Genomic DNA, 14,258 nt, shown 5'->3' on the forward strand with positions numbered 1-14,258 from the left:
GTGCGGAGACCACTCTTCATCGCGGTGCGCGGGCCTTTCACTATCGCGGCCCCTCCCGTTGTGGGGCACAGGCTCCAGACGCGCAGGCTCAGCAGTTGTGGCTCACGGGCCCAGCTGCTCCGTGGCATGTGGGATCTTCCCAGACCAGGGCTCGAACTCGTGTCCCCTGCATTAGCATGCAGATTCTCAACCACTGCGCCATCAGGGAAGCCCAAAGTTCAATTCTTGATTCTACAAATATGTAACACTCAGAAGATGCTTCATAAAAAAATTACTTATTTTTCATTATCTGTAGTTTCAGTTATTTTAATACTAAATTCAGTATTTTAAACACTAAATTGCTTGAAAATGAGGAATAAATTAGCCCCCCAGTTTGAAATCTGAATTACTGTAACTCTTCTAATAATGATATCAATACTACATATATTTAAAAAATATTTTTAAGCGGCCTGATTTCTATTTATGAAGTTAACAGCATGCTTTGATATAAATGGTTATAAATCTCGAGGATCAATTTTTAAAAATAATCTTTTAGGTAATGTGCAAGCAGTCTTATGCAGAAGTGGGAAAGGCTTCTGCCTAACCAAAGAACACACTACACGAAACACAGATGAAAGAAGAAGAGTACTTCAGAACGGAGCAATAATTAGTTCACATGAACCATACGGGCTCCTACAAGGGCAAATAAAAACCACACGAGGACTTGGATTTCATGGAGATCTCCAACTGAAAAAATTCATTATTCCAGCGCCTCAAACTATTTCTGTGCCTATAGATGACTTATGTCAATTCCTTATCTTAGCTACTAATGGACTCTGGGAAGTTCTGGATACAAAGGAAGTCACTGCACTGACAATGACAGCTTTTCAAGTATATAAAGAAGCACAGTGTTCTATCACAGGAGACAAACTGTCACCATCCAAAGGGTCTCTGCTTTTCCCAATCGATGAACGAAACACATCTAAACCAGAAACTAACATCCACATAGTGTTTCAGTGCAAATCTGAAGAACGTGCGTCAACTATAAATTCAAAAGAAAATTTGTCAGATTCAAAATATTCTATTCGTAACCTTAAAAATATAGGAACATTTCCACCAAAAATGACTAAGCGTGATCCTTGCAGTGAGAAAGAAACTGAGGGACCGACCAGTGTAGATGGTGTGCCAAAAGACTCAAGTGAAAAAGACAAAGGATCATGCACTAAGAGTTTCTATGGAGGTGCTGCTGAGTATATCAGCCATGAACTTGTAAGTGCTGCTTTGGCGGCTGGCTCCAGAGACAACATTACAGTCATGGTCACGCTTTTCAATGGAAGTGAGTATCTCCAGAGAGCAAAAACATGACGACAATTCTTCAGTGAACCAGATGCTAGGATAACATATCAACACCACACAAATCATTTTTAAGAATGTAGTAAAGGAAATATAAAAGCAGATTGTGGGTTATACAGTACCATTTATATATGTTCACTGTTTCATGCCAAAAAAGAGAAAAACCAGTACCTGCTTTTTATACCACTTTATTCCAACCTGAGCACCTCAATATAAAACTAAACACTGGTGAACTGTTTTCCTTACTAATTTTGAATTACTGTAAATGTACAAGTTCTGCTAGCAGTTCAACATTTAAATAGATTAAATCATCTCTGACACATGGTAGATTTCATATAATGAAAATACCTAAAACAATTAGTGCAATATACTGAACTGATCAAAATAAAATGAACTTTGGAAAACAAGGCTGCAAGATTGTTACTAACATATCCAATACTTATGTTACAAATTACTGGTACATTGTTTATTATGGTTCTAGCCAGGTAGGAACAATTCAAGCCCCTTCCTTTCAAAGGGGGAGAGAAGGAAAAAATTAGCTGTTTTAGTAACTGTACATTTTGTATACTTTTAAGCAACTCTTAAATATTACAGAGAAGTAATAAACATATATGGAGACTACAATGCAGTACCCTATTTACAGTACAGCTGAAGATCGAATTTGAAATAATCAAGTTTGAATGTACATAATTGTTAGTGCATTGACTATTTCTATGTCCAAGGGGCACAAAAGCCCCTCCCTACTCCCAAACAACAAAAGCTATGTAATGGCCAGCAGCGATTAAACAGAAATCACAGACACCTGGTTTGTTTCATTTTTGTTGAAGAACTTACATGTTTGAAGGGAACACTATTCTTTAAGATGCATTTTATCAGTTTTCATATTCCTAAAATAAGACAGGGTTACATATGATTTTTTTTTTTTTTACCCCATTTAAAAAATAACAGGACTAGCTATAATTTAGATGCCACTAATGTTCATTTTTTCCCCCTGAAGATGTGGGACTGTTTCCTTGTGGCTAATTTGTTAAAATGTGGAATGTGTACTTTAAATAAGGATACTAAGAGAAATTACAGGTGGCCTGAATATCGTAGCTAAGCATAAATACCTTTAGAACCTCCTTCCAAAGAAAGAATTTTTTTTGAAAAGCCCAAATGAGTAAGTTCCAAATCTTTTTCACAGAACTGGCTGGTTACCTATGGGTTCAGAGTCATCTGTTTATATCCCTGGTGAAGAGACATGAGTCCCACTAACATTCCAAGGAAGTAAGTGTACACACAGCTCTCATTTTCCCCTTTCACTGCTGAAACATTAGTCAGAGGGTCACATGCATGTTATTAAAAATTAAGTTCAAAACACTTAAAATAATTCTGTATTAGAAACTTGACTATCGTAAGTCTCTTCTTTTTGGAAGTCATACTGGGCTGGTTAAATGCTCCAATTCCACTGTTATTAACAATTAGGAAGCAGAAGAACATTCCAGTTAGTTTAAACTGGAGGTTTAGTTACTACAGCACTGACTCCTGGTTGGCTGCGTGGGTTCAGTAAGGTCTACTCCTCTTCCTCTGGCAGAATTTGCTCCTGGATTCTGTGGTTCATTCTTCGGCAACTTTTTAGCTGAGAGATAAATTATCAGAATAAACACAATTAGAATAGCTGTATTTAATTCTTTATATAGATTCACTTAACAATACCAGAAAAGTTGTACTTTAAAGAAAATCTAAGTAAGTTCCTAAAAATAATGGCCAGCCATTATGTTTATAATAAAGAAGCTCAGCTCCAACCCATCAATGTTCTCTGGACTGCCACAAACTTTCTGGAACAAGTCAGGATATAAACAAATACCATCACCCCAGGAGAACTTGTCCTCTACTGTGCAAATTATTACCCCATATCATGAGACTGTACCTCCTATTTTCTTCACTTATAGACTTTACCCTTCAAACATCTATCATTTTCCTCTCTTGTGGCTGATTAAGAATCCTAATCTGATTCAACAGTAGCTCTGCCTGATACACATGGACTTGATCCTGAAGGCACTATCTCAGAAAAACATTTTCCAATCTTGAGCCAGATAAGCATGGCTTGCCACACACTTGGACAAAGCCCCACAACTGGCAGTTATGGCTTTAGCTTTGCTAACTTCTATGGAGCTTAACAGCTGTTCTCTGGAGTATGGCTCCCACTGATGAGAAAATGTACCCGCTATATGTAGTTTGCTTGGATCCCAAAGATCCTTGATGTGTTGGGATTCATTAAACATTAAATATCTCTAAGAGCACCGACTGTAAGGGTGGCTAGGCACACTGGTTTCTATCAGCCTTGGGGATACATCACTGAGGTAAGACTCTAGGTTTTACCTTAGCTGTGAGGTTACACAAAAGCTGAACAAGATCTACTTCAAAATCTAAATGTTGTAATATTCCACAATAGCATTAATCATCTTTAGAATCCTAGATGCTGGGCTGGGCACTGGATCTGGGAGCCAGGAGCACTGAGGTTTGGGAAGAAAAGCGTTCCCTTGGGCCACTTCTCTAGGAATGGCTCTAGGGATGGTAGTGTAAATGGTAATAAAATGGTAAATTTCCAGTCAAATGTATTTACAAACAAAGCCCTGCCAGGACAAAGAGTAGGCTAACATTACAAACTTTATTATAATTAATACCAAATTAGGTTTTGGACTAAGTGATCATTTCTCCCTTTGGCATACTTCTGCAAGGGCTTTTTGTAATTAGATCTGAGTGAAATTACGAGGCTGAAAGAAATAAACTGGAATGAGGAACCTTTAACTTGTATTGGTTAATTTTTATTGTGTGAAGATGAACTAAAACATATCTTCAGGGGGTCTCAAAAGAAGTAGTCTCCTGTCTCCTATCTTAGTGAGTGCTACCCAAAGCGAAGCTGGTACTATCTGCTTTGTATATAAATAATTGCAGCTTACCAACCTGACCCTGAATTGATTAGGACTGTGAGAAGCTAAAAATCCTGAATCAAGTTAAGGAAGATGTGCACTGAAAAAAGCCACTGAAGACCTTATCAAATTAAAAGCAGATGATAAATTTATTGTAGACTCTCCCACTAAACAAGTGTACTCTACTTGGGAACCCATCAAAAGTACAAATATGAGTTCACTGTGTGATTTATTTAAGTTACTAATGGAGAGGTTACAACTCACTTTACACTTGCAGTTTCTTTCAAGGAAAGAAACATTCTAATTTTAGAAAAGCAAATGAAAGCTCTAATACGTAGGCTACTTTCTGATCGAAAGAAATAACCTTATTAGCAAGTCTAAATAAAAGGTACAAATTAAATAAAGCCCATCTGGTGGAGTCTTAATAGCATCAGAAAGGTTTAAAAGTTCAGCCTGATTTGAGGGCCCTATTATCTCCTTGTTTCCTAACTTTTCAGATGTGGTTGTGGGTGTGATCTGTCCCATTTATTAAAAAAACAACAACAACTATATATTGTCTCATAATCCTTCACAACTATGCTAGTATTTCCCTAATAAAATGCAAGCCTGAGTTCCTCAGGAAAATATTTTACACAGTACACAGGCAAGTTTTTCCCTAAATGAAGCCACCACTAAACTCTCTCATCTAGTGAAAGATAACATGACAGTACCTGCAGCTCTTATTGGGTTTTCTTTAGCCTCCGAATCAGCTGTTAACTGGTTAATTTGTATGACTTCAGTATAAAAGAATACTTATTTGGGACCAAGGATGTGGACACCCCAGTTAATAATCACTGCTGTATAATAAAAGGTGTTGTGGGATGAGATGAGCGCTTGGCACACGGACAGTGTGGACGCAGCAGACTGTGAGAGCCACCACAGTAGACCCCTCCCATGGGATCTGCACCTGAAAACTACTAGGAGGCGGCTAGGGTCAATAAAAATATTTTAATTGTTGTTATAGAAAAAAGGAGGCTTCAACTTCATTACCTATAATCAACAACTGTGCAACAGCAATCATTATTAGTTAAAAGTACTTAGGGGAAAGGTAAGAGCCCAGTGCAGGATCAAATGACCATGGAGGCAATAGAAAGCCTGGATATTGTTTTGCTTTCCCTTGTTCTCTCTGTGCCTCAGTGCTTTGAAACTTTCTCCATTACAGTATTTGCGTTAAAACAATTTGTTAAACCTGTATGTACAATATACTTGTCTGTGTTATAGCTGTCAGTAATCAATGATTTAAAAAGAACTTGAAAAATAAACAAAAATAGTGTTCAGAGCAAAGGAGAGATGAAAATAGTTATTGATCAGTAAGAAACAAATCTCATCATGCCTATATGTTGCATTGAAAAACATTACTGAGTTTATCTTCTTTTTATATAAAAACTATAATCTAATAGAAAAACATGTATTTATCCAAAATTTTCAGTGAAATCTTTAGAAAATCTATCTGCTTGAACTATCAGCTCCAAGTTCAGGGTTTCCACTCACCTAGAAGAAACTTAACTAAACTGAAAGCACTGCAACCTAATGGGTAATAATTTTTCAAATTTAACAATATGCCTAACAAAGTAATGCTTCTGGAAGAAATCTAGGATAGTAGTATAATCATTAAAAACAAAACAAAACAAAATTCCAAGAATTAAAAAAAAGACAGTCAAAGCAAATATGCCCCCAGTGTAACTTGTTCTACCTATATTTTTACTGTTTGCAAAAAAGTTAATCTTACCTATTGCCATGAATATTTCATTTACATTCATTGATGTTTTAGCTGATGTCTCCATAAATAATAAACTGTTGTCATCTGCATAGGACTGTGCTTCCTGTTTATAGAACAAAAATTGAGATATATCCTTTGCACATACTATTACTATACCTGCGTTATTTTTGTTATAGAAAAAAAGAGGCTTCCTTATTACTACTCCAACTTGATCACCTATAACCAACAACTGTATAATAAGCAATTATTTATAGTTAAAAGTAAAACAAGGGTAAGAGTACTGCGTAGTTTATAATTTCCCTTTTGCCTTAACTTCTTGCACTATCCCATCCTACTTTATCTGGTCTCACATTAAATCTACTTTCAGATGACGAGTTTCAGAGAGAGGGACGACAATCCTAAATATAAAACTCTCTTTGATCTTTACGGCAATTTTACCTATGCTCGTTATTTGCAAGGAAGGTAAAGGGAAACCAAATATTTAACACTGGCTTCAACCACTAAATGGTACCCTTGTATTTAATTCTGAATGACTTCTACATGCAACATTTTAATTTTGAATATGTCATGAATCATTCCTTTGAAAATTCTATTACTACTTTACGTTGTCATGCTTTACAGTTTACGTGTATTATCGCCTTTGATCCTCACAGCTGTTGTGAAGAACAACCAATTATCATTCCAATTTGATAAAGAAAAAAAATGAGGTTCCTTTGAAATGTTATGTGACAGGGCCACTTGTGACTATAATGTAAGTGCGCTATCTGCCTCTCTACGCTGAGGAGGTAACTATCTTAGAAAGAGTAATAGATACTATACCTCACATGGTTGTCACCAGAATTAAATGAAACCACATGTGTAGATGCTCAGTTTACTACCTAATGGTGCAAGAAATATTAGTGCCCTTTCTCCCAGTACGTGTACTCCATCATCAAAAAAGAACATTAACCCATCACTGATATTATACATATAATGGCCACAACCAAACTTCTCTGGTAGAGAAGCTGAAGAGCCAGAGGAGGGCAAGTTTTAAAATGTCTAACTAGAGACATTGCTTTATTTTAAATGACTGTACTTTATTTTGCAGCTGGGAACACTCTTAATTAGCTATATTAGATAACATACACACTGGATTTTTTAAAGCTTTTATTTTTGAAGGCCCTTTTAAGAACCACCACATATATGTATGTGTGTATGTAGGTATGTATATGTGTGGTGATATATATATAGGTAGATAAAAAAAGTTAGGAAGGATACTAAAGTATACGTGGGGTTGGAGGGATTAGGGTAGGAGGCAATCACCTTTTGCTTTATATACTTCCACACCGTTTGTGAACAATTACTTCTTTAGTAATTGTTTAGGTCAACAAAATCTTTGAATCAACTTATATATTACAATTAAATAAAGATATTTAAAAGTTCAAGTTTATCATGAGATTTTATTACATAGTACACATCTGTCTAAAATTTTTCTATCATTTGCAACGTTTTAAAATTGTAACTGTAATTCAAGCGTGGGTACAGAAGAAAAATATGCGCCTCCAAGTGAAAGTTAAATTCAACATACCTGGAAATCGACAGCTCTTTTATTTGCGAGGTCAGCCTTGTTTCCTGACAAAGCTATAACAATGTTAGGGCTGGCCTGCCTCTGAAGCTCTTTAACCCAGTTTTTGGCTCTGGCAAAGGACTCCTGGGAAACAAAGAAACAGCTATTCGGCACAGGCTCAAAGAATGGCTAGGGAGCGTGTCTGTGAGGCGAGGCTTTAAAGACTGTCCAGTGTGACTCCTGGAAAGCAATTCTTAGCACTACTGTAGTAGCTGAGACAACTGCATCTTATTTTTTAAAATCAGCCTCTCTATTGCATAAAAGCTTTGGCAAAAATGTCATGCTTGGCTAACAAAAGAAGATTAAGAAAAAATCTTTTCTATAATTGAAATTCTGAATACCAAAAACGGATATTCAAACAAGTTTCACTGTAGAATGCATTTTCACTTACCTCGTTTGTGATATCGTATACAACTATGGCTGCTTGTGCTCCTCTGTAGTACATTGGTGCTAGGCTATGGTATCGTTCTTGACCAGCTGTATCCCATATTTCAAACTTTACTGTTGTGTCATCAAGACACACCGTTTGGGTTAGAAAAGCAGCTGAAAGAAGAAAATGTCTGCAATAAGTTTATCATTTTCCTACTAATATTTTAATACTACAGAAAACACCTAGAAACCTGATATACTGCGTACCCACAGTTAATAGTGGCTTTAAATACCTGTTAAGATCTATGCTTCAAAGCTAGATAAATATATGCTTACATATAAAACCTTCATAGTAAAATCACAGCTTTAAAGTGTTTCCTACATTCTTAAAAAGTGTGTTGTAATATTAAATAAGTTTTTTAAAGTTCTTAAATTGTTTTACAAATTGTGTATTTAAAAACTTTAAATTGTCACATGATTTAAGAAATATATATACTGATATTCTTGAAAAAACGGGGGGAAGGTGGATCAGCATACCTATAACTACCATCTATACTGACAACAGCATACCTCTTGCTCCATTCTCCTGGGCTTAATTGGCATAATCTGGGAATTTAGTCCCAGTCCATTACCACTAATCAATATATTTTTTATATTATTCCATCAAAACATCGACACTAATTTTTGTAATCGTTATTACCTCAACCTAGACTTAATTTTAATTAAGTGTTAATGTTTTATGTTTAATGTGTTTATGTTTAGTGTTTAATGTTTAATAGAGATTCAATATTAACTCCTAGCTTTCATTCCTTGCCTTATGGATTTTGATTTGTACTTTTTCCATCTGTTCTTTTCTGAGATTTTAATCTTAATAAGAAAGTAGCATTTTTTTTTTTTTTTTTTTTAATGTAAGGGCTTGGGTGCTCTTATAGCTACTTTATTTATTTATTTATTTATTTATTTTTGACTGTGTTGGGTCTTCGGTTCGTGCGAGGGCTTTCTCTAGTTGCGGCAAGCGGGGGCCACTCCTCATCGCGGTGCGGGGACCGCTCTTCATCGCGGTGCGCGGGCCTTTCACTATCGCGGCCCCTCCCGTTGCGGGGCACAGGCTCCAGACACGCAGGCTCAGTAGTTGTGGCTCACGGGCCCAGCTGCTCCGTGGCATGTGGGATCTTCCCAGACCAGGGCTCGAACCCGTGTCCCCCGCATTAGCAGGCAGATTCTCAACCACTGCGCCACCAGGGAAGCCCAGAAAGTAGCATTTTATAATGATATTCCTCCTTTTAAAATTAAGAGATTGCTGTCACATCTTGCAAAGAATTACTGTATCATTTATTTTCTCAATTGCTTCCTGAGAACAATATGAAGTAAAATGTCTATTATAAGTATGATTCTCTTGGCTCTAAGAATAAACATCAGGAAAGACACCACATGGATACTTCTGAAAATAAGAAATTGATTTATAAGAGGTACATTATAATCAAGTGAATTGAACTTTAAAATATAACTCTTAGAGTAAGTTTTTAAATGTTGTTAGCTGCACCAAAGAACTACACACAGCCATTTTCCCCAGCATGCTGGCCAACAGTAAGCACACCTTACAGTTCCTTTCCTTCATTAACTTTAGTAGTTAAACCCTGCTGCTCTATCACTCAATATTAGTTGGTATGCTCCTTCTTTTTTCTTTCAGCTCAAGGTGTATTCAACTCCTCTGAAACTGGCATAGAATTAAGTTATAAAGTTTTCAAAAACTCTGTCCTCCCATGCAAGAGAATTATGATCCAATCCTGTAAATTGTAGCAGTTTACGAGCGATGTCAATCTTAAGAGATTTACTAGTTAATACCAATGTGCTGAATAAACCAAGTCTAATTTGATTTACATCTTCTGTGCTATTTTTATGAGGTCAACTGACTGCTGTACTGGCTTTGGTATCAACAAACTATAATCTTCTCAATTTTGCAACCATCATGATTGGAAATTTCTTTATTTTGAGTTAATTCTATTAAGGGTTCTGTGAATTCTCACAATTGGCTAGTCATATTTAAAATATACTCCAATTCAAACTTCTTTTACCGTCCAAAATTAGCAAAAATATCCATTTTTAAAAATCCTGTATTTATGATAAAGGATACCAAGAAAGTACTATGTCACTTTTTCCCAGTCACGAAAAGTTCTCATGCAGAATCAGTATTTTTAAACACTTAAAATTAAGCCCTAAAAAAAAAAAAAAAAAAAAAAAAATTAAGCCCTAAGACAGAACTCCTTTTTTAACAAAAGGGGATAAAAGGTAAGGAATGGATCACAAAATATAATCCCTTTCTCAAGTATAGTTTGATGCAACTTGAAAAAAACTGGATTATAATTTGCATTCAAACTTTGTTTTCTCTGTTCCATAACCACAAAGTACACTGGTAGCAAAAAGATTCATTTACACTTCCATAAGTCAATTCTAGGCTTAGGGAAAGAACTATTAATTATGCTGCCTTAAAGGAAATATAATCTGATTCTCAAACCAGTTAAAGATGTCACAAAAGGATACCAATTCTTTTTTATAAAGGCACGTACAAAAGTGACAAGATACAGGAAAAGAAATTCCAACCAATATATCAAAAGAATAACAGCCAATGACCACTTCTTTCAGAAATATAAAACTATTACACCAGTAGGCTAAAAAAGAAAAATCATGCATTATTTAAATAAATTACAAAAGGGTATTTGAGTCAATATTCCTAATATACACGCAGAATTCTTCCTTAAAATTTATCAAGTGTCGGGCTTCCCTGGTGGCGCATTGGTTAAGAATCTGCCTGCCAATGCTGGGGACACGGGTTCTAGCCCTGGTCCGGGAAGACCCCACATGTCGCGGAGCAACTAAGCCCATGCGCCACAACTACTGAGCCTGCGCTCTGGAGCCCGTGAGCCACAACAACTGAAGCCCGCCCGCCTAGAGCCTGTGCTCCACAGCAAGAGAAGCCACCGCAATGAGAAGCCTGCACACCACAACGAAGAGTAGCCCCCACTCGCTGCAACTAGAGAAAGCCCACGTGCAGCAACGAAGACCCAACACAGCCAAAAATAATAAATAAATAAAATAAATTAAAAGAAAAATGTATCAAGCGTCCATTCTATCCTTAAGCCTGAAACCTGCATTTTGCACAAAGCTCTTAGGCAATCTCTCTAAACCTAGAAACAAGAAGAGAATATCCACCATAACGATTATGTAATATCACTTCAGATATTCTTATAATAATTAAAGTAATAAATTATTGGAAAGAGACATTATTTGGAAGAGGCAAGAAGACTGAAATGAAAATCCAAAGGCGTCAGCTAAAATAAAGCAGATAGTAAATTCTTTAAATTGGCTGGAACAGATCAAAGAAACAGCCTTACAATACACAGGCAGTGACCAGATTTCAGTGTTATGCTGGGAGGAGACTGGATCCCTATCAAATTAACAAAGAACAAGAACAATCAATTCACTCAACTCCTCTCCGAAGCCATCCTTCATCACACCCTTTTAAGCAGGTCCTACCTTTGTGCTCCCAGAGTTCCCTATGCAAGAACATGTTTCACACTTTATAATCACTGGTTTACATTATCTTCTCCTAGACTGGGAAGTTCCTTGAGAAACTAGCTATTCTTGCCCATATTCAATATCTAAAATAAATCTCAGTTCATATAAATGTCCAAAAAGTTTGCTGAAGTCCATGAAAGATATGTACAACTATTTGGGGGCTATTTTGACTAGATACAGTTCCCAAATGGGAAAAGATAGGTATTTCAAAAGGCCTCTCTCTACTCAAGTTATTATGTAACAAACACAATCTCAAACTACCAACAAGATCTTTTTACCTGGGTAACACCATACTGTTAACGTGATATGATAAAAAGAGCATAATTGGGGGGGGAGGAGAAAAAAGACCAATATTAGAGGCCAGTGGAATGAGTTTTAGGGTACAATCAAAAACACATTAGAACTACTTAGAAGTGCTGTAGTGCCACAAGGGCAGAAATATTATGGGAATAGGATAACCCAGTATTATAAACATTATATACCACAAAGACCATCAAGATTTCCCAAAGTTCTCAAGTTTTCAAATACTACCAAAGTATTTAACTTCCCCCATAAAAGTCAGTGAAGTACAGCTGACATCTTCAAATCCTCAGTGCTTCTAAAAGTACATTACTAGTCATTTACAAAGCTGTAAAAATAAATTCTAGCACTCAAAATATAAACTACTACATAAATACTGTAACAACATTAACCAACCACCAACTTACCTGAATCTGCAAAACCACTTTAATTTATCCAAAACGTCTATTTTCTGGCTAAGAACCATCACTTTCTTAGACCTCTTCATTTTCTCTTCACTTCCATCACCAGCACTAGCAGTTGGTTTTCTTTTCGGGCCCATATTTCACAAAGAAACAGCTTTTATCAGTTCGAGAGTTACTGCGTACGCGACGACAAGTAAAGAAAAACAAAGCTGCGTTGAGATGCAGGTGCTGGCCTGTCTAATAGGCTCCCTCTTTGGGCTTCCACGATCAGTTCCTATTTGCAAGCTTGGCAGCAAGCACGTAACACTTCAGTCTCAGCAAAACTACAAATTACTGAATGACAGACCTTGGGGTCAGCTGAGAGTTGGTGAAACTGTAAATGTTAAATCTGCAAACACCAAAGGCCTATAATGTGTAAGACCTTGATAAACAGTAAGCAAGGAGGAGACACTGCAATACACTGGGCGAGGGAAAGAACATCCAAAATCAATAGCATTAACCAAAGGTTAACAACTCATAAAAAAAAGTTTAAACTAACACCTAAAATGATTCTACACGAACTAAACAGAAGGGCAAAAAAGGAAAAACCAAGGAACCAATATCACCCCAACCCTCAACTTACTATTTTATCAAATTTGATAGGAAAGAATTACTTTATTAGAACTGACCAAAAATCCTACAAGACTATCAGGTTTGATTATATAAAAATTAAAGACTTCAGGTTTGTAAAACATGTATCATACACTCAAAACACAGGGACAAACCCATTTAGAAAAATTTCTATAGTGGATGTTATGAGATTAATTTTTTTTAAAAATTATTTATTTATTTATTTATTTATTTATTTAATTTATTTATGGCTGTGTTGGGTCTTCGTTTCCGTGCGAGGGCTTTCTCCAGTTGCGGCAAGTGGGGGTCACTCTTCATCGCGGTGCGCGGGCCTCTCACTGTCGCGGCCTCTCTTGTTGCGGGGCACAGGCTCCAGACGCGCAGGCTCAGTAATTGTGGCTCACGGGCCTAGCCCCTCCGCGGCATGTGGGATCTTCCCAGACCAGGGCCCGAACCCGTGTCCCCTGCATTGGCAGGCGGATTCTCAACCACTGCGCCACCAGGGAAGACCCCGAGATTAATTTTTAATATGTAGAAAGCTCATATAAATCTTAAGATAACTCCAAAAGCATCAAAGATAAATGTGTAAGAAAATCCACAAAAGGCATGTAACACAGAAAAAAATCACCACCACTAGTAATCAATGAAATCATCCTCACAGCAAAAATAGTTAAGTATTACCCCTTAACTTAGCAAAATTAAAAAATGAAAATAAAAGAGTGTAGCAAAAACTCATGCTCTGCTGGAGATACTGGATAACTGTTTTGAAATAATTTTGCCAACATGTGGCAAAGCCATGAAAACTCTATATGTTAACGTAATATCTCATGGAATCTCTAAAAGATGATATGGGAGCAGGAGCGTAGGGAGAACACACCTTTAAGTTCAAAGTATTTTTGTATTTAATAATAAGAAATAACCTAATGTATAAGTGAAAAGGCACTGATGCCTTGGTTAAGTACTAAGAAGCAACTAAATTTAAAATACTAATAAAATGACCTCTTAATTGCCAAAAAGTAAAAAAAACCCAAAAAACCCCACATACATACATACACACACACACACATATTATATATATATAATTTTTTTTTCCATGACTATGTTCTCCCTTACATAAAACTTGCACGGAAGTGGTGGATTTGATGCCCTATTAAAATTGAAAGGATATAGTTGTTAGAGAGGGGAAGAGCCTTGTTCAACATCTCAGATGCTGATCAGGGGCTTGTGATCATAAAATCCAAGTTAGAGGTTGTTTGGAAGCGATGTGTAGGGGAAGCAAAGGTTTTTAGAGCCAAGTAATTCAATGGTTGAGTTCGATGGATCTGGATCAAACTTCAGGGAGAAAGATGGCAGAAACTGACCAAGTGGCATCAAGAACAAGGTATCAAAGT

General features: G+C 36.6%; 2 protein-coding genes across 2 annotated transcripts in view; one reads left to right on the top strand and one right to left on the bottom strand.

Moving 5' to 3' along the window:
• The window catches only part of PP2D1 (protein phosphatase 2C like domain containing 1), a 41,092-nt gene extending 38,825 nt beyond the window's left edge, over window positions 1-2,267 (top strand). Inside the window, exon 3 of the mRNA XM_036850785.1 lies at window positions 536-2,267. Within this exon, the coding sequence (XP_036706680.1) occupies window positions 536-1,344 (809 nt within the window). The 3' untranslated portion in view covers window positions 1,345-2,267. The remainder of the gene's footprint in view (window positions 1-535) is intronic.
• The window catches only part of RAB5A (RAB5A, member RAS oncogene family), a 30,737-nt gene continuing 18,677 nt past the window's right edge, over window positions 2,199-14,258 (bottom strand). The window contains exons 3-6 of the mRNA XM_036850435.1: window positions 8,001-8,152; window positions 7,571-7,693; window positions 6,013-6,106; window positions 2,199-2,950 (exon numbers count right to left, since the gene is read on the bottom strand). Coding sequence (XP_036706330.1) covers window positions 2,835-2,950; window positions 6,013-6,106; window positions 7,571-7,693; window positions 8,001-8,152 — 485 coding nt within the window. The 3' untranslated portion in view covers window positions 2,199-2,834. The remainder of the gene's footprint in view (window positions 2,951-6,012; window positions 6,107-7,570; window positions 7,694-8,000; window positions 8,153-14,258) is intronic.

Source organism: Balaenoptera musculus, chromosome 4 (genome assembly GCF_009873245.2).
Source record: "Balaenoptera musculus isolate JJ_BM4_2016_0621 chromosome 4, mBalMus1.pri.v3, whole genome shotgun sequence".
NCBI lineage: Eukaryota > Metazoa > Chordata > Mammalia > Artiodactyla > Balaenopteridae > Balaenoptera > Balaenoptera musculus.